Genomic DNA, 21,098 nt, shown 5'->3' with positions numbered 1-21,098 from the left:
AACACTTTGATCACGTTCTACTGGATTCTAGAAGGCAACTGTGTCTGGCCAAGAAGTAATGCTGGCAACCTAGCAGAGCCATCTGGGGAGCCCAACGGGCACTCCAGATCATTCAGAGCCACATTTCTAGGGTCAGAGTTCAAGCAACACTAATTTTTTAAAATGTCCCAGGTGATTTCAAGTGCAGCTAAGGCTGAGAAACAATGCAAGTTCAAAACAGGTTCTTTCATCTGAAATGCAGGAATGTTGGGTGAAAGGCAGTGGTGCAGGTGGTCAAGGTTTAAAAAGAAACCAGACCTCTCACTACTTCCAGTTTCTTTTTTCCTGCACGGAAAAACAGCCCAAAGTCACTGTTGCAGAGAGAGGACACTGTTCCCAAGAGTGTGAATGTTAAGAATATGCGCAAAAATCAACGAAGGACAACGAGACTGGGAAATGGCCCTTCTCCGTGCCGTGTACTATGCAGAGGCAGACATCGGCTTGGCTAACCTCCTGGGGACCAGAGTACCCATACTGCGAGGTCTCACTTCCTCCTGCATCATCACCCAGTAGCATCTCTGAGTTTCACCAAGAGATTCTGATGGCCAGAGTTACAGCTTCTTCAACCATAACCAACAATTTGACCCACCAAAGCAAACCAGCCATCTCATGACAGTTCATGAAGATGTGAGGGCTTTCCTATCATTTCATAGGAAACCTGGAAAGAGGAAATAATGCCAAATGCTTCTGATTAAAATATTCATTGGTCTTAACTAAGATTTCACTGACACGACATCTCAACTAGCAATCAACTTACAATTTGGCCTCGCATGCTGTCAATTCCTCACTTTAAGAGGCACAGAAAAGCGGCCCCTTTAAAGAAGGGGTTCAAAGTAAAACCCACACCCTTGCTGGGATCTCACTGATGCTTCAGTTCCAATACTCGACCAAATGGGAGGGTGATCTGCATATGTCACTGAACACACACACAAAATTTCCACGTAACTACAACATACTACACGTGATCAGTTTCATCATAAAGTACTTCTTCCCAGCCTTCGATCAGAAAGAGAAACAAGCTCTTGGTAACTTGCCGTGATGGGTGAAGTTTTGTCCTTCTGAGAGATCGGAGAAGTTCAGGTATGCCCTATCCTACATGCGCACCTGCCCTGAACTTCCTCTAACCAATGCCCAGGAAGAGTTAACAAGTCACCAGAACGGATCATCTCCATGGAAACCCTGGACTCACGACTCCAGGCTCCCAACCTTCTACTGTCCTCACTCATCCTCGTCTGTCTCCTCGTTCAAATGCAGGCCCCCTGAGCACTTCTGACCCCTCGCCCTCGAGGGGGAACTCAGCGCGGCAGGATTGCCAAACACGAGGGGCTGGCCCAGAGGGTTCAGCATTTCTGAGTCTGAATCGCTGGATTCAGACCCACTACTGCTGGAGCCCTCGGTCTTCTGCAGGGGAGCCTGCTGGGCTGGCCAGGGACGGGCACATGCCGCCTGTGTGACGGGGCTCTTTGCACGTGGACCTATGAGATGGGTACCATTGGCCAGCGTTCTCCCTTGGGAACCGGCCAGACTGGCCAGGCCACCCTTTCCACGGCTGTCAAGCACATCGACTGCCTCTGGGGTCGCCGCTACCTGGCTCAGAATCAGTGGATCTGTCTCTGACTTATTACACCTACTGGGAAGATCCCTCACGTATGGCCTTTGTAAGACAGGGGAAGAGTTTTCACAAAGGGGATCCCGGCTGGAAAGAGCGCCTTCTCCCATCCTCGGCTCTCTCCAGCCGTGTCCGCTTTCGGAAACATAGCCCTGAGACCCGGTCCTGTCCCAACTCACATCTGGGCTTGAACTTCTGCTGCTGGGAGACAACGGGGTGGCCAGGGGACTGTGACTGCCTGGGCCCCTGAACAGCTCATCTATCAGGGAGCTATGTCTGGGGAGTCTGGGGCTCCCGCTCGTATCAAAGGCTATGTCTGCCGAATCATCGTCCAGGAACCCTCTGGAAGGCGGCCGGGAGGACTTGGCGGAGCGAGGGGAAGCCCTGTGCCTAGCCTCCCTGGACCGCTCCTCCCTGGAGAGCAGATACACACCACTGGTCACATCACCCTCACAGTTGTCATTTGTTTGGGACCGGGACCGGGACGCGTGCTCCCTGAGAAGGTCGTATTCACTGTCTACATCACTGCAGTCAATGAAAGGAATGGAAGCGCTGCTGCCTCGGGCAGCCCTGGATGCTGGACCTGTGCTTGGCTGCTGGGGCGGAGGTCTACTCGGCTGGGTCCTGTCCTTAACGACCTCCTCCTCTTCCTCCATCACCGCCTTGACGGCCCTGTCCGCATCCTTGCTCCCTGCCGCCGCCACCGCTGCCGCCGCCGCCGGGCTCCTCTGCAGGGCAGGGCTGCGCTCCTGGGCGGCACCGCTCAGGTCCTCTCCCTGCTGGCAGCTCTGGCCGCTGCCTGGGGATTCAGCACCTTCTCCGAGGGTAAGGCTGGCACTCGGCTGAGCCTGGAGGTGGCAGGAAAGGGTGCAGGGAGATGAAGAGAAAAGGGAGAGGTTACACCAGAGCTGAGAGAGGGAGAGAGAGATGTGGAGTCTAATTTCAAGCATCAAGTGGCCAAAAGGACCGCCAAAGAAAGCCTGCCTTCCAAGGTCTTCGAACAAAGCACGCTGTCAGTAAGCAGGCACCCATCCTCCGCCCCCTGGCATCTGGGCATGATCCAGAATGTTCTTTCAGGGTGTGGAAGCTGACAGGGTCATGTCCCCAGGAGCACAAGTGAGGTACAGCTTCTGCTTTCCAGGACCCGCTGTCTCATCTTGGGTTTCCAAAGTTTCTATGGAACCAGAGAGGCCTTCCAGCCCACAGTGGGCTTCTTGGAGGAGGTGTGGGTAGGGAGAGGGAGCAAAGGCGTCACGGACCCCCGAGGGCAGGTTGACACGGTTTTCAGACCAATGACAAAGACTTCTCTGTTGCTGCCTCAGGGTAGGATGGGCAGGTTACGGGCTCTCTCCGGATTCACACAATGAAATTGCCTTCATGCCCTTCCCCAGGACAAAGTTCTCATTCTCTCGTAGAGAACACCCTGAAAGCTCATCCCGAGACTGACTCCAGGGCAAAGGAGCCCTGGCCACCCTCAGAGCAAGGGTGAGAATGTGACTCGCTGCCAACTGCGGTCAGTGCTCTGTAACACGAGCCCTGGGAACTCACCACCCGCTCCTGTGCCAGTGCAAGGTTCTGACCTTGGCACCGAAGGGGAGCTACACCCATCACTCAGGAAGCGGGTCCTGATCTCTTCCCACAAGTGCAGCCATTTAGCTGGAGGGTGGGCTCAACTCTGGCTCTGGGTGCTTCCCAGCCCTAGGCTGAGTTCAGGCCAATAGAGCCAACTTCCCCAGGGTGTGAATGGGGGAGGTGGCGGGGGGGGGTCAGCTGGGGAAGGACATGGGCTAGGGCTTTGGGGTGCAGAGCACAGCAGAGCCAGTGTCAGTCGGGGCCAGGGGACGCAGCTAGACTCCTCTCTATAAAACAACCCAAAGAAGAAGGACAAAGAACCCCAAAGCATAGGAGGAGACCCGGTCCTCAGCAGGGGAGGGAGGTTTGGTAAAGAACAGTTATCACTGCAAATATCACCATCACTGACTTGTTTTGGCACTTCTGAATTCGGTTCTGTGGGCTCCGTCGCAAGGCTTCTGATGGAATGAATCTTGCTGTGTTTCCTGGGAGAAATTACATAAGATAGCAAAAGTTGAGGGCTTTTTGTTTTTTAAATTAAAAACAACAGCACTATACACTCCCACAATAGAGAAGGCACCCCCATTAGTTTGGAAAAATGCTCCCTGAAACCAACCCAGGCATCCTTTCTGTATCCTTGTAGGATTCAGGGGTTGTTGCAACCTTGAAAAGTCCTCAGCCATCCCAGGCTCTGGCTGGAGTGGTCTAGCTGGTGGGAGCACCGGCCACCGAACACTGACTTTTTGGTTATTGGACCCACATATGCTCACAAGTGCCAGCAATGGTCTAATGATATGAAATCCTTGTGTGTTTTAGGTAACGATTTTCTAGATCCGTTCCACCACAGCGGCCACTGTCACCGATCGGCTCACTCCTTCACAGTGCTCAGTTCAGAAAAAGGTCTTCCCCAGGAATGCATTTATAGACTCAATCGTAGAAGAAATTGGGTTTTTATTTTATCTTTTTTAACAGCTGCATCTGTGGCATATGCACGTTCCCGGGTCAGGGATTGAATCTGAGCTGCAGCTGTGGCAACGCTGGATCCTTTAACCCACTGTGCCAGGCCAGGGATCAAACCCACACACCTCCACCGAGACCTGAGCCAGACTCTTAACCCCCTGCACCACAGCAGGAACTCTGACACTGGCTTTTACCACCACCACCAGGTTTCCCCTTTCATCTTTTCCTTCCCTCTGGGTGCCAGTCCCCACCTCGCCAGGGAACAAGCACTAGAGACTTCTCGGGTACTCAAACACATGAAACTCTACAAAGACAAGAGGTTAAGTTCCAATATCCATGCAGCTTTAAAAATACTCCAAACGAATACACAAAAGCTCTGGGGTCCCCCCGACGCTGAGTCAGAGGAAGCCGGGCCACTTCTTATACAATCCTCAAAAGATGGACTGTGGATCGTCTGGGAAAATGATGGGTTTGTTACATCTAGACAAGTGACCTTCTGAGCATTACACGTCTGGATACAGGGAGGGAGAAAAGGCCCCAGATGTGCACCAGTAGAAACATACAAGGATGGTGATGGCAGCACATTCATTTCTGCGACAGCAAAACAAAACACAAGACCATCTGAATGTTTCTCATCAGGGAATCAGACAAATAAAAAGTAATACTTTCCTAATACCTCGAAATGCTTAACGTAGATGTCCAAATCAGGGTCGGGTTTAAAAAGCAAGATGCTCGATTATGTACAATGTAATATTACTTATATAAAGGAAAAAGGACACCTCCAGAGCAATTTGCTTATTCTTTTTGGAGGCATGAGCATTTCTAACAGAAGTAACAGGAAGTAGGTAGTGCTGCCTCTGGGGAGGGAACCAGAAATAGGGAAGGCTGTTGGTTAAAAGGGGTTTTCTCGGGAGTTCCCGTCGTGGCGCAGTGGTTAATGAATCCGACTAGGAACCATGAGGTTGCGGGTTCGGTCCCTGCCCTTGCTCAGTGGGTTAAGGATCTGGCGTTGCCCTGAGCTGTGGTGTAGGTTGCAGATGCGGCTCGGATCCCGTGTTGCTGTGGCTCTGGCGTGGGCCGGTGGCTACAGCTCTGATTCAACCCCTGGCCTGGGAACCTCCCATATGCTGCGGGAGCGGCCCAAGAAATAGCAAAAAAAAAGGGGGGTTTTCGCTACATCTGTAGCCATAGTAGCTACAAATAAGGGAAGAAGAGATACAACTGCAGAAACAAATGTTACAACGTTAATAGTTAATTCTAAGTAGTGGGAACATGAGCCTTTGCTGTATTCTCCGTGGGCTGTTGTGGTTTTTAAAGGTTAGAGAGAAAAACATCAAAACACACATTTTTAATGAAACCGTCCTGGCCCAGTCACTTCACCCTTTAGCCTTTGTCTTAGCCACTCTGGTGGCAGAGCAAATAGCGGGCTCTGGAGACGGGTCCCCAGGGGCCACTTCCCAGCTCTGAGAGCTGCAGGGTCTCCATCTTTAAAAACGGAATAAAACAGCACCGACCTCACAGAGCTGGGCTGGAGGCCCCGTGAGTTAATAGGTGTAAAGAGCTTGGAATAGCGCCTGGTGTATCATCAGAGCTGTCGGCATTTGCTAGCAGCAATCACAAATCCTGTTTCTCCTCACCCCAACTTTGTGGAATTAAAAAGTTTGGAGAAATACAATTCAAGTCCCCAACTAGGTAAGGACCCACCGAAGAGTGAGGTCTCGGAGCGCTTTAGCCCCTCTATTGGCTCCCGTTCCTCTTCCATCCCGGCACTCTGCGGGCTTCCTCTTACCTCTGAGTTAGGGGTCCCCGGGTCCTCAGATGTTCCTAATCGTGAGCTGGAGCACTGCTCCCTGCAGAGAACGACGCCCCTCAACCCAGACGCAGCATCGACGTTCCGCTTACCTTTCGAACGGCACTTTCTTATGTCCTCCTTCTCTCACGAAGTCGAGAACCTGCTTCTGAGTCCGCCCACTACAACGAGGATGGTGAGAGGAAGGGGGAGAAGACAGCAAGGCAGCGCCGTGAACACGCAGCGCAGCAGCCCCCTCTCTATCTCCCCTCCACCCCTAACTGGGAGATGCTTGAGTTTTCTCGGCTGGCCAGGAAGGACAGCCCTCCCAAGGAAAACGGGGCTTTTGCATCCATCCTGTCTCTTGATATTTCCCTTACAAAGAGCAGAAAACGTTCAAAGAACTTAACCACTTAATGAATAAGTCTGCGTTTGGTTTTCATAGCCACCCCAGCCATCCCAAGCATCTGTATACTTCATGAAGGCAGGCATCGTCTGTTCGCTATTACCCCCGACACCTAGAACAGAATGTGCCATGCAGTAGACAGGCAAAGACTTGCTGAAGGAATGAGGGAGCAATTGAACCAACAATGGGCACGTCTGTGTAGCCATCGGTGAAGCGATGCCCACTGTCAACAAGGTGCTTCTGCTTCTACAGAGAAAGGAAATCCTTTTTAAAAGTTTTAATCTATGTATATATTTTTAAGGCCACACTCGTGGCATATGGAAGTTCCCGGGCTAGGGTTTGACGAGGAGATGCAGCTGTAAGCTATGCCATAGCCACAGCCACATAGTATCCTAGCTGCATCTGCAACTTACGCCCCAGCTTGCAGCAATACTGGCTATTTAACCCACTGACCAAGGCCAGGAATCGAACCTGCATCCTCAGGGATACTAGTTGGATTCTTAACCCGCTGAGCCACAGTGGGAATGCCTTGTTTTTTGTTTGTTGGCCACACCCAGGCATATGGAAGCTCCTGGGCCAGGGACTGAACCTGCACCAGGGCAGCGACCCAAGCTGCTGCAGTGACAACACTGGATCTTTAACCTGCTGTGCCACAAGAGAACTCGCAGGAAATCCTTTCTCAGTTAGTTCTGTTAGGAGTTGACTGTGGCTGGGTAGACTGCCGCCTGGCTACCAGATATCCAAACAAAGCATCGCAAGGGTCTGCCAGGAGCCTTCTGGAACGACCAAGCAAACACCCCAACAGCCAAAGCACTTGGAAGCCAGTGTTCCCCCGCGGAAAGGCTCAGGGGGAAAGAGTGCACGCGGACGTGGGGATGGGATTCCTCACCTGAACCGAAACGATGACCCGCGGCTAAAGAGAACAGGCTTTGGCTTTGGTTTGGGCTCTTCAAAAAGTCTAAAAAAGGCATGATGTTCAACACAGATTTTCCAGAAGGACTTGCAAAAATCCCGACTGGCCATTAGGAATTCCAAGGTATCCTGGTATGAGCTCTAGAAAGAGGAAATCGTGACTGGGTTTTTTTTTTTTTTTCCCCAACACCCGCTGACATTCAGTCGGCAAACGGCAAAGGGAGCGGAAAGCACAGCTGTCCCATAAAATTTCCATTGTGTCTTCTATTACAGCATGACCATACATCTCCCATATTTAATAAGATACAGTTGTTCCTAACGACCAAATAGAATCATCACTCAACCATCTTCCTTCCCCACTTCACTCCTGCGAGGAACAGAGAGGAATGAGCGTACTCAGCAGAAGTCTCAGCATTTCCTTTGCCAGAATTCATCAACAAGTGCTGCTTACTTGGCTCACAGTTCCTTCTTAAAAAAAAAAAAAAAAAAAAAAAGAATCCAAGTACAGAAATTCCTCTCCTGCCACCTAAAGTAACCACAACACAAGTTTTCGTTTCTTTTTCTCCCTCATGGATCACGTCAACCTTGCATATTGCTCTTCAGCCTTTTCTCTGTCAAAAAGCACCGGGCTTCAGCCTCCAGGTGGCCCCAGGGACCTTTCAGGAAATGAGCCTGTTTCCCTGGGGCACACAAGTACCACTGGAGGCTGAAAAATTCAGGTCCTTTGATTTGGGAAAGGGGATATGGTAATTTTTTATTTCCAGCCCAAATGTTCCCAATTTAAGTGGCCGTATCATATAAACGGGAGTCCCCACAGCCCTCACCATGCACGTGGCTCTAGCTATTCTGGGGGAATCTCACATGTGTGGGCTGTGCAGTCTCAACTTCCAGGCAAGTCACGGCGCTGCAATCCCTCCCTTGTACACAGCCTTTGGACTCAAAATGAGTTTTCTCATAGAAAACAACTTCCAATGGGTGCCCGCTTTCCAGGTCAGGCTGCAAAAGCCTCTCGCAGCCCTACTGTAGCCAAGCTACTATAAGCCTAGACGGCCACTTCTAATCTTTCTTTTGCCATGGGACAAAGCACTCCAGTTCCGGTTGGGGACATCCGTGGGATGTCATCCATCTCCTCCATCGTAATTTATGGCACAGAGATGAGGTTTTCCTTCTCCTGTGACCCAGCGCCACATGCGGGACTGCTTTAGAGGGTCTGGGGAAAGTGGGCTGGGCAGGGAGCCTGGAGAGCTCATGAGAATGTGCTGTCAGGGACTGGGGGCAACAGCATTTACTTACTTATTTATTTTTGCATAATGACTTAATATCAAATTCTTTGCATTTAACTCAGTGACAAGATTCCAAGTCGAATAAAACAGGGTTTTACCAACTTTGAGTAACTTTATTTGTATTTTTACACAATGAGAAGTTACCTTTTTTTTTTTTTTGGCTGTCCCACAACATATGGAGCTCCCAGACTAGGGATCAGATGTGAGCTGCAGTTGCAACTTAAGCTGCAGCTACAGCAATGCTGGATCCTTAACTCACTGTGCTGGGCCAGGGATCAAACCTGTGTCCCAGCGCTCCCAAGATGCCACCAATCCCGCTGTGCCACAGCGGGAATTCCACTGAAAGATTCTTTTGTAATTGTTCTGTGATACGTATATCTAAGACTTGGAGGATAATGCACCTGTCTTGGTTAAAAGTGCATCTTTAACTTTTCTAACGTCTTTACGAAATGTTATGACGAGCAGTTGGTTGTGTTTTTACACTGTTGGGGACAATATGCAGCCCACAGATACTGGAATAGCTGCTGACCACGGGTTCCGCCGGTGCCCCAGCAGGACCGGCTCCATCCATCCCCAGGCCTCCCGGGCAGCGCAGGGGTCCCCCCCTTCTTTTCTGAGAGGCACTTACATTCACATCTGGGCGGAGCTTGATGAGAAAGCGCTTCCTCTTGAAGCTCAGTTTCCGCACCTTTGCCCAGTTGAAGGCATTGATCTTCGTAAAACCCTGAGAAGAAAGGTATCAGCCCGTGAGCAGGAAATGCATAAGAAGCGACATGGGGGTTGGGTTTGCTCTGCTCACGGGGAGCTGAAACGACAGCAGATGTTCCCCTGCTTCTTAAGACACCTCTTGCTGGAGAATTCCGGGCTCTGCAGCTGGGGGACAATAGCTGGTCCCTTCCTGGATCATTATTTCTAATTATAGGATCTGGCATTCAAACCAAGTCTGTTTCCAGGGAGAGATGAGGCTGGCCAAGGGGCTGGTAGAGAGAAAGATAAATAAAACTAAAAACCAGAACAACCTCCACAATTATTAGCGGCCCTCACTTGCAGAGTGCCAGGCACTGTCTCCCCAGGTCCTTTACAGACCTTGTGAAGCCTTGCACAAAAGCCAGCGAGCGGGATGGACTAACTTCATTGTACAGGTGTGGACACTGCAGTGCGGACAGATTTTAATTTGTATCACATCACCTGGCTACTGCCGCAGAATGAGTTCCCCGGGCATGTGTCTCTACCACTGGCTGGTGTCAACACCCACAGAAGCCACACAGCAGGTGAGCCGCCGCCCTCTTTGTCCACATTTTGCTCTGGCTCCCATGTTGGCAGGCTGGGGAGGGGAGACCCCAGCTTCAGTGTGTGTCCAAGGCCAGAAAACAGCCTCAGGGGTGGAGGTGGGGGGGAGAGGAGGCGCACATCCGCGTCTTTGATCAGCAGGTGGGACGTGGTGGAGAAACAGTGGGGAGCTGCTTCCATCTGTCCTGTCATCTCAGCTGAATTAGAATTCCTCTCGGGCCCACTTCAACACCAGAGCCATTTATTTAAATTGGTTAGAATGAAGCAATTAGGCACTGGTGAGAAGATGAATTCCAAGATACAGCCTGTGTACATGATTACATTACCACGCAATTGTGAATACTTCAATTGTATCAAACACAAGCAAAGCAATTAATTCAATCATGAAGCACTTCATCCCCCCACCACATCTTTAGGAACGTGTAAGGGTTTTATTTTTGAAATGGAATAGTCGGACTGCAAAAATCCTTCTCCTGTTGTTTTTCTAGACGAGGATGAGTTCTAGATTATTTCTGCAGGTCAGTAACTGCTAGGAACAGTCGCCTTCCCAAATGTCACACTGCTCTCAGAAATGTTACTCCCTAGGAGTTCCCTCCGTGGCTCAGCGGAAATGAATCTGACTAGCATCCATGAGGACGCAGGTTCGATCCCTGGCTTCCCTCAGTGGTTAAGGATCCGGCGTTGCCATGAGCTGTGGTATAGGTTGCAGATGCGGCTTGGATCCCGAGTTGCTGTGGCTGTGGTGTAGGCTGGTGGCTTACGGCTCCAATTTTACCTCTAGCCTGGGAACCTCCATACAGCACGGGTGCAGCCCTAAAAAAGATTTTAAAAAATGTTATTCCCTAGAGTTCCATGGGTAACCCAACTTCAGCTTCTCTTGGGACACAAATCCATGGTAATTCATGTCCATCATAAATAAACATCAGATGCAGGAGCAGAGCACCCCTGGGGTGATTTTGCTAAGATACAAAGGAGCAAATGCAACCCAACCTGACAGAGCACAAAAGAGAGTCTGAGGTCATGCGCATATTTACACCTTGCAAACTGGGTGAAACCCGACCCTATTTCAGGAGAAGAACAGCTGCTTTTTTTGCACCCCTTTGAAACCAAATCACAGATTATCCACTTTTGATGAAAAGAAAAGGCCTCGAGGGCCATACCAGAGAGCGCGGGGAATCTAGCCAGTTATTTGATAACGACGTTCAAGGGATCATCATCTATAAAACATTCAATCACTATGTTGTGCACCCGAAACGAATATAATATTGTAAATCAAATACGCTTCTATTTTAAAAAAAAAGCAGAGAAAAAAGTTTGGAGGCACCTTCTGGAGGCGCTGAATAAGGAAGGTACTGTTTTGATTTCACTGATGGTTTCTTAGGATATACATATTCGGGAACGTACACATGTTTTAAGAACAGAACAATTTTTTTTTTGCCTTTTCTAGGGCCGTTTCCTGCGGCATATGGAGGTTCCCAGGCGAGGGGTCGAATCGGAGCTGTAGCCGCCAGCCTACGCCACAGCCACTGCAACACGGGATCCGAGCCGCATCTGCAACCTACACCACAGCTCACAGCAACGCCAGACCCTTAACCCACTGAGCAAGCCCAGGGATCGAACCCACAACCTCATGGTTCCTAGTCGGATTCATTAACCACTGCACCATGATGGGAACTCCCAAGAACAGAACAATTTTAAATGTGTGCATCTTACTGCATATCTATAACACTTCCATGAAACTGTTAAGGAAAAGAGGTGGATTAGTACAACAGTGCAGCAGCAAGAATGCACACATTTTAGAGGGCAAAGCGTTACGCCCCACGTAAAACACAGGGAAGGGTCCAAGAGCTGTATGTGTTTTGTTGCAAAGTTACAGCAGGTCATGGACAGAGCTTTTGTGAATTTATAAAACTGCATGCTATACTTTTTTTTTTTCCTTTGGTTTGTAGGGCTGCACCTGCACCAGGCTAGGGTCGAAGTGGAGCTGCAGCTGGCAGCCTATGCCACAGCCACACCAAGACCAGATCCAAGCCAAATCGGTGACCTATGCTGAAGGCCAGGGATCGAACCAGCATCCTCATGGACACTATGCTGGGTTCTTAATCCTCTGAGCCACAATGGGAACTCCCATGCTATACTTTTAAGATAGGTAAAGGTGAAACCACAAAGAAACTGACTTAGGTCAAATCCAAATTAGGTGAAAAAAAAAAAAAAAAAAAAAGATCAGATGGGTATCATGGGCAAGTGTGAAAAAGGTATTTATTTTGGGGTGTCTAAAATATATATATACATTTTTAATATTTTTTGCCTTTTCTAGGGCCGTTCCTGCGGCATATGGACGTTCCTGCGGCATGTGGAAGTTCCCAGGCTAGGGGTCTAATTGGAGCTGTAGCCGCCAGCCTACGTCAGAGCCACAGACAGCAATGCGGGATCCGAGCCGCGTCTGCAACCTACACCACAGCTCATGGCAACACCGGATCCTTAACCCACTGAGCAAGGCCAGGGATGGAACCCGCAACCTCATGGTTCCTAGTCGGATTCGTCAACCACTGCACCACGACGGGAACTCCACGTCTGAAATCTTGATTCCATTATATTATATTCTAAGCCTAAGTTCATGGAGAGACGAACAGATTTCTGTGATCCTACCAGGTCAACAAATGCAAGCAAATGGGCAATCGTGGATTCTCCAAACAGAGAGAGGGCAAAGGAAACCGAATCTGGAAGGTGAGGAGCTGAAAAGAAACAGGAAACCCCGAGATGAGGTTAGTTTTTCCCTATTCACCTAAAAAGAACCATCAGAGGGCTTAGCAAGGACCACCCAACATGAAATCACAGTTGAAGGGCCAAGGCTTATCTCTCCATCACCAAGGGAACTGAGCTGGTCCTAAACATTCTTACCTGAAACACTAGAATCCCTGTGTTCGCCACGGCCAGGTTGATCTTAGTACCTTCCCGGTCCTTAGCTGGGTGTAACCGGATGCCGTACATCTCCAGCCTACGGGCGATCTCCAGGAGCTGGAAATCCGATTCTGCTGGTGTTTGTCCACTGACAAAACAAAAATTAAAAAGAAAGGCCAGGAGATTTGAATTCCCTGTGTCTATTAATTCGAGATTAAGCACTCTCTCTTGGGAAATAAGAAGCTATTTCATCACCAACAATGGGGCTTTCAGATCAGATGACACTCTGCCTCCCATTCACTGTAACCCAAAGTCGAGCAGCGAGAACAAAAGCTCGACTGCTCGGGTAACACAAAACCTCAAAAGTCTATCTCAAACTCAGCCAGGTTTTCAGACTCTTAAAGAGTTTCCTTTAAGGTCATATAGAAGCAAAACACCATCGTGTTGAAACAGGTTTCTGGTCACTGAGAAGAGCCTTCGACTTGCAAAAGTTCAAGGCAACACCCCTTCTATAAAGGCAACTGTCACCGGGACTTCCTTAAAACAGAGCCAGAAACAAAAGGCACAGAGAATGCTTTCAAAATATCTTACTGACCCAAACAAAACAAAGAAACAAATGGAGATGGTACAAAAGTTCTCTCCATTTTCACAATATTCTTTCTTTTTTGTCTTTTGTCTTTTTTTTAGGGCCACACCTGCAGCACAGGGAGGCTCTCGGGCCAGCGTCCAATCAGAGCTACAGCCACGAGCCTACGCCACAGCCACGCCAGATCCCCAACCCACTGAGAGCGGCCAGGGCTCGAACCTGCAACCTCATGGTTCCTAGTCACCTCCACTGCGCCACGACGGGAACTCCCCGTTTTCACAATATTCTTATACTGTTGCTAGTTTACAACGTTCCGTCCCTGATGTCCTGGTACTTGGTCACACCCGCTTTCCCTTTTACTCCAAAGCATGGGGTGTCCTAAAATTCTAGCGTTACTCTGATCTCCTGGGAAAGCAAGCAAGGAGCCCAGAGGTCTGGTCCTGAGCGGGTAACCTGAATTTCTGAGTCTGGGATAAATAACAACACTCACTGAGCCCCTGCTCTCTTTTCTGCCCTGCGTATTCCTTTCCACGTTACTCTGTGTGTGTGTGTTCCCCTATACGCTGAAGGACAGAGAAATGGCTCAAAGGCAGCAGGAAGCCACGAACGAGACTCACATATGGTTATGGTGAAATTCCACAATTTTGTCTTCTAGGGCATCTTGCTGAGGTATGTACTTATTTTTTGCTAAATGTTCTCTGTCCGATGCTTCATCGAAATCGCCAATCTCAGCTACAGAGAAAGAAAGAAAGAAAAAGCAGTCACATATGTTAGTACCTCCCAATCTGCTGTATTCCCAGTGGACTGGTGTGCAGCGAGTAAACCAGAAAAGCTAGCTTGACAGCGTAAGGCGACCCACTGGCGGGGATCCTGGGGGCGGATGTGAGAAAATGTGGATGCGGGGACACATTTAACAACTGGGCCGACGTAAGACGACAGCTTCCATGTTCCCTCGTCCCTAACGGTTGGAAAGAACCCTTCAGCATCATCCGTCTTTGGCCATGTGTGTTTCTGGTTGATTCTTTCCTCTCCACTCTGCAATCCGGGGGTTCACGTCGATTGCAGGCAGTAAAGTCTAGATTTACGCATGAAGACCTTCCGACCTCTAAAGAAGTCCCACAACCTAAGAACGTGACAAAATCAACACCCTGGAAACACACACATGACAATTACTTGTGCAAACCCCAAATGTTTTATCAGGTAGAAGAAATGGCGATTAGAAATACGGGTAAACGTACGTCACCTAATTTGGTAAAAATAAAGTTTCTTAAATTCTGTGCAGTCCTGTTGCCAGAAATGACTGATCATGTTTGGCAAAGTCTCATGAATTTTTATCTGTAAGAAAGAGGATTCTTTTTTTTTTCACGCAACCTCAAGGAAAGCTCCCCAATTGCTGTAACCTGGAAATCTAAAGGAGAGAACTTTAAAATAATAACTGGACTCTGATGACCCTACCTCCGGCTCAGTGTATGGCACTTTAATACAGCTGGGACAGAATGCCTTATCATAGTGTGTGTAACAAGCTTAATAAAAGGGTAGCTTAATGACCAGAGCCTGGCTGTCTAGAATAAAAGCTAGTAAACCGTTGCTATGAAACATACCTTTCACTTTGTCATGTGAAGCGCAGCTTGTCATACTTTGGGCCATGCACCCCCATCCTCAGGCAGGAAGTGAGCTATATGTTGCCATAAAGCACACCTACTGGGAATATGAGCTTTGCACCACAGTGCCAACTCACCTGGCTCCAGCGGAGCCACTGGAAGAATCAATCACTCGCTAGCTTCCTGTTGCTATGGCAAATCAACATTTTTTCCCAACTGCCCTTTCTGAGCAAATTTTGCCCTAAGGGAAGTTGCCACCCTCCATCACAGAAAACAGCACAGAAGTGGTGGGGACCTCCCTGCCATGTGCGCCACCCTTACTGATTGACTTGGTGATGGTGGGATGGTCTTTTCGGCATCCCTTCCATTTGGCCTCGAGAAAGCACAGTGCACCTCCCTATACAAGGCAGTGGTGTTCTATAGAGTCCTCGGGAACACGGACTCAGCGAATACTAAGCCACCATTCCTAGGGGAGATGTGGGGTTAGGTTCCTAGGAGTCACGAAAGACTTTCATCAACGGACCTTGTTTTCTGTGTGTTTCGGTCCAAAAACATCCTATTTTACGTACCTTGTGGATTCATGAACATTGAAATGTGGCCAACAGCACTGGAACTCATGCCTGAATGAAGCTTATCTGCACCCATGTTTATTTTCTTCTAAGTAAAATCAAAACTTTCCTGTGCTTAGGACCACGACACAGCATGTCAGCAACGACACTTCTGGGCCATTTGAAACCGGGAAATCAGCAACAAAAAGCACAGAAATGCACAAAGGGTGGCACTAAATAGATCACAAAAAGGACATGTGTTTACAGTATGGCAGTGGAAACCAAAAGGCAGGGTGCTCCCTCATCTGACCTTGGCCAGGGAGGCGTGTGCGGCGTGACTCAAATTTTGCCCCATCTTGTGCGTGTCTGCGAATGAGCATGAAAGCACCAAAAGCGCGGATTCTGGGGTCACTAACACGTTTTAGAGATTAGGTAAATGTGCACACAAGGGATCTGCAAGTTATGGAGACTGACTGCATCTTCGAGGGGCAAGGGGGCGACTCGCACACATCCTACATTTTAAGCTTGGGTTTCTTAACACACATGGATCTTATAACACAGTCTTTTCCGTAATTTGATAACAAAAAGAGTTTAAGAAGTTTAGTTTTTTCCTTTGGCATCTTTTCCTGGAAGTCACTTGCCTTTCACTCCTAAGCTGCAAGGGCAACAGGACAAGGAAGGTCACCTTCTCCCACTTGCTCTCATCTTAGAAATACGGCAATAGGCACTTCCCTATGTCTAGAGAGTCTGAGAACTGATAAATGTGCAAGACATGACTTACTCTTTTTAAATTAGAGGCGTCATATTAGCTGGTGTGTACACGAAATTCCTCAGCAGGTGGAGTTCCCGTGGTAGGTTAAGGACCTGACATTGCATCTGTGAGGATGTGGGTTCAACCCCTAGCCTTGCTCAGTGGGTTAAGGATCTCGCGTTGCTGCGGGCTGTGGTGTAGGTTGCAGATGGGGCTCAGATCCAGTGTTGCCGTGGCTGTGGCACAGGTCGCAGCCGCAGCTCTGACTTGATCCCTAGCCTGAGAGACTTACATGTGCTATAGGTACGGCCGTAAAAAGAAAAAAAAAAAAAATTCCTTAGCCGTCTACTCTCTGCACAAAATAGGAGCAGCAGCAATGCCAAACCCTGTGATTTTGCTGAATGAAATCTCATAGGGATGTGCTTGGACAAATTTGTCCTGCCGGGTACCATTCTTAGAATGGACACGTACAGGACCTGCAGAAATGTAGCCCGGCCAAACCTCCACGCTACGTGAGCAACACGCTCGCATCAGCCTATCTGTCTAGTGCCTGATTCGTCTCTATCTCAGCTTGTCCCATTTGGTCTGTTCATAATCAGTGAGAGAAAATTAAAAGTTTGAAATATATACAGGAGAGATCTAAGGCCAGCCACAAATGAAAAACTATGGGCTATCTGAAAGATGCCTCCATGGATGCAAACGAAAGAAGGGAGGAAACTTTTTTTCAATTTTAAAAGTCAGGCTGTGTACATAGAAACAGACACGATGAAAACAGCTCACTAGAGATAATTTCCTATCAATATTGATATCACTTCTGAAGAAGGGAGACGAGCGGTTCCCTCATACCTTACTGATAATGTAATTACCTATCAATAATTTAAAACGAACAATCTATCCACAGAGGACTCTGAAATTTCTCTTTCCATGATACAGGATGCTCAAAAATACAGAAAAGGGGCTTTATAAGATTATAGAACTCTTGCGTCAGGTAACTGCGTATCAAACAGTATGGAAACAGAAGGACCTCTGAATCACCTGTTTCATTTTCTCTGGAGAACTCAAGATTCTTTGGGGATTCTGAGCCCCCTGCTAGTGTCTGGGGGTGAGGGGGCCCATCAGACCAAGCACAGGATTTTCTGGATGCCAGTGACCTTGTACTTCCTGTATGTCAAGGTAAGATTCACTCTATTAACAGACTTTCCCCCCCCCACCCCCTTTGGCTGCTCTGCAGCATAGGGAGTTCCTAGGCCAGGGATCAGATCTGAGCCAGAGTCGTGACATAAGCCACAGCGGAGGCAACGCTAGAACCTTTCAGCCCACTGCACCCGGCCAGGGATTGAACTGTGTCCCAGTGCTCCCGAGATGCCACTGATCCCCCCCATTAAGCCACAGTGGAAACTCCTATTAACAGATTTTAAAAATGAAGGGGCAAAGGAGGAAGGGGGTAGAAGACTAATGGCATCACAGATATTTGAGTAAATTTCTCCTCTCTCACCGGAAACCCAGGATCAGAGACCTTTGATGAAGTCGCTAGTCCAATAAGGAAGCTCTATTTCAAAAATTCCCATTGTTTGGAAAGGGAGGGTTGCAGGCGAGTCAGGCTCAAGAAGAGTATGTTTATTGAACACCTAACATATGCTGAGTCTTTATGCTACTGTTTCATTTTCACAGCCTTGTGTAACAGATTATATGATTGCCGTGTTCCAGAAGAAAGAGGTTGAGAGGTTAGTAGCATGTCTGGGTAAACTACCAACAAAGAAAAACCAGGTCCAGCCGATTCAGAGCCCTCCTCTCTTCACTGTAAGAAGAGGGAAGACCAAACAAGAGGGAAAAGTTACATAACTTTCTGTGCCAAAGCTCCCTCATTTGTTACATGGGGATAAGAATAGTGAGCTCATGGGGTTGTTCTAAGAATTAAATGAGATAATACGCATAAAGCTGGAACACAGGTTTCATTTGTTTGCTTTTTCTCGCATCATTTCCCCTATTTGTTTATTTATTTAGTGGCTGCCCCATGGCATGTGGAGTTCCCCAGGCCTCAAGTTTGACCTACACTGCAGCTGCGGCAACACTGGATCCGTCAACCCACTGTGCTGGGCTGGGGGATTGAACCCGCATTCCAGCACTATAGAGATACTGCTGATCCTGTTGCACCACAGCGGGAACTCCCATTTTTCCAAATTAATAAGAAAACCCCCACCTGCTAAGTCTGGTAGATAGTCAGCAATGCCCATGAACAAATAAGAATACAAGCACAGCCTCCTCGTGTTAGACTAGGGTAATTTGGTGACTCCTGGGAATGCCCTTTCCTACAAAGCTCTGGAGCTCTTACTAACTAGGCAATTATCTAAGCAGGACAGGGTTGATTGTATTGGACTACTGTGAACAGAATGCAAATTTTAAAATGATACAATGGCCCAATTTTTTTTTTAAATTTTTTTGGTCTTTTTTTTTTTTTTTTTTGCTATTTCTTGGGCCGCTGCCGCGACATATGGAGGTTCCCAGGCTAGGGGTTGAATCAGAGCTGTAGCCACCGGCCTACACCAGAGCCACAGCAACGTGGGATCCGAGCCGCGTCTGCAACCTACACCACAGCTCACGGCAACGCCGGATCCCTAACCCTCTGAGCAAGGGCAGGGACTGAACCCGCAACCTCATGGTTCCTAGTTGGATTCGTTAACCACTGCGCCTCCACGGGAACTCCTACAATGGCCCAATTTTTTGATACCAGTGCTTATACATGTTGACCTTGGTCAATATACATACTTTCCTTCCTGAAACATAACGTGTATATCCTATTTCTTTTTTTTTTCTTTATTCTTTTTCTTGCTTTTTAGGGCTGCACCCACGGCATATGGAAATTCCCAGGCTAGGGGCTGAACTGGAGCTGTAGCCATCTGCCTACACCATAGCCATAGCAACTTGGGATCCGAGCCACATCTGCAACCTACACACAGCTCCAGGTAATGCCGGGTCCCCAACCCAATAAGTGAGGCCAAGGATCGAACCTGCATCCTCACAGATACCAGTCAGGTTCATTTCCGCTGAGCCACAAGGGGAACTCCAGGGTATATCCTATTTCAAGTAACTCCTGCCTTGACCAAGAGGAAAAAAGTGCCCAGGTGAGTCACCAGTAAGCCTTACTGTGAGCACAACCTCATTCATTCTTGGTCTAGACGAAGAGAATTAAAATATCTAGTTTCAAGCATCACTCAGATTCTGCCCAGCTTCCTGGTTTACTGAAATCTAGCAGAATATAAGAAGAGAAATCTTGGTCAGTTGGATGTCCGAAGGCTAAATACCATTTTCAATGACGAATAACACATCCAAGAACAGGACAGAACAAGTTTAGTCTATGTGGCCTCCGTCCATTCAAGCTTCTCCTTCGCGTTAACTGAGTGATCAATAATTGCGTCCCAGTAAGAAAAGAGTAGGATAACGCCAGGACACAGAATCGGATCAATGCTTGCAGGCTGAGAATACGAAATGAAGTTAGGAGTATTATTTTCCAACCCTTGGCCTTCATGCGAACAGCAAACTAATACAAAGACGTGACTCTTACTTTTAGTGCATGTCATTTTTTTCCCCTGGACGAGCAAATTGGGTTGTTTCCCACATGCGTTCTGCAGGGAGCCAACGGGACTTACATTGCACAATGTGTGAGATCAAGAGGGCGGCGCTGGTGTCATTACACGTCAGCCTGCCTTGAGCCAGGTCCTGCTTCACCTGCAGAGCAAACAGGTACCTGCGAACACAAACAGAGATGGGCATCAAGTACACGGAGATGCGTGACAGGCAGGCAGAAAGGGTGGGGAGGGATGGCATCAAAGGCAGCCTCACTCCGGGCAATGTGCCCGCACAATGAGGGCCTAAAGAAAGGTATATGGGAGGTCCCTTCATGGGGCAGCGGAAATGAATCCGACTAGGAACCATGAGGTGGCAGGTTCAATCCTGGGCCTCCCTCAGTGGGTCGAGGATCCGGCATTGCCGTGAGCTGCAGTGTAGGTCACAGACGTGGCTCGGATCTGGCGTGGCTGTGGCTGTGGTGTAGGCCAGCGGCAACAGCTCCGATTAGACTCCTAGCCTGGGAACCTCTATATGCCGCAGATGTGGCCCTAAAAAGACAAAAGGAGGGGAAAAAAAAGTATAGAAACCACAAGAAAGTCTGCACAGGCAGGATGAATTCCTGGGGCTCCTGAGTGTGATGCAAATATTCATATCTCCCTCAAAGCGCCAGGAGACACATGCTATATAACCTTTTCACATGCTGAGTAAGGCATTTCACGATCTATGGGGAGAAAGAGCTGCAACAAATTAAGACTGTAACTTGCCACCCTATATATTTATGCAGGGTGCAGCAAACGTTTTAAATTTTTTCACAGATCAGTCATCAAATATACTAAAAAAATGGCTTTGTGGCTCAGTTAATAATAGCGGGTTCCTACGGGTAGGAAAAGCTTTGCCAATGGGATTGGGAACATAAAGCATCTTTTTTTGTAGTGTAATATTCACTCGGCCTCTTCCATAAGTCTCAGTTGCCAGATCTGCAAAAATCAGTTTATGTTATTTAAAAATTCCTTACCTAATAAAGTAAACATCTTCTGTGGAAGAGAAAAACAGGAACACATAAATCAAAGAAATTAAGTAAAAACAGGGTGATGTTAAAATCAATTTGAGAACATCAATATGAACTCATAGATTTCTAGAAAGATATTTGCTAGCTTTGCCAAGTGTCTAGAAGCAGCGTCCCCTCGGCAGCAACCATTAGCAAGCAGATTCTGGCTCTCATACAACTGCCCATTGGAAGGATGAGAAGGGAGGTCCTTGGATAAATGGCAGGTTCCAGGTGTC

The 21,098-nt window shown here is 48.3% G+C and overlaps 1 protein-coding gene across 1 annotated transcript in view; it reads right to left on the bottom strand.

The window, feature by feature from the left end:
* Positions 1–21,098, bottom strand: part of FARP1 (FERM, ARH/RhoGEF and pleckstrin domain protein 1) — a 310,977-nt gene that overhangs the window by 60,310 nt on the left and 229,569 nt on the right. Inside the window, exons 6-13 of the mRNA XM_047756233.1 lie at positions 19,895–19,992; positions 13,965–14,079; positions 12,762–12,909; positions 9,199–9,294; positions 7,265–7,428; positions 6,083–6,151; positions 3,630–3,705; positions 2,232–2,496 (exon numbers count right to left, since the gene is read on the bottom strand). Coding sequence (XP_047612189.1) covers positions 2,232–2,496; positions 3,630–3,705; positions 6,083–6,151; positions 7,265–7,428; positions 9,199–9,294; positions 12,762–12,909; positions 13,965–14,079; positions 19,895–19,992 — 1,031 coding nt within the window. The remainder of the gene's footprint in view (positions 1–2,231; positions 2,497–3,629; positions 3,706–6,082; positions 6,152–7,264; positions 7,429–9,198; positions 9,295–12,761; positions 12,910–13,964; positions 14,080–19,894; positions 19,993–21,098) is intronic.

The sequence above is a fragment of the Phacochoerus africanus genome, chromosome 13 (assembly GCF_016906955.1).
Source record: "Phacochoerus africanus isolate WHEZ1 chromosome 13, ROS_Pafr_v1, whole genome shotgun sequence".
Classification (NCBI taxonomy): domain Eukaryota; kingdom Metazoa; phylum Chordata; class Mammalia; order Artiodactyla; family Suidae; genus Phacochoerus; species Phacochoerus africanus.
This window is presented reverse-complemented; position numbering and strand designations above follow the sequence as displayed.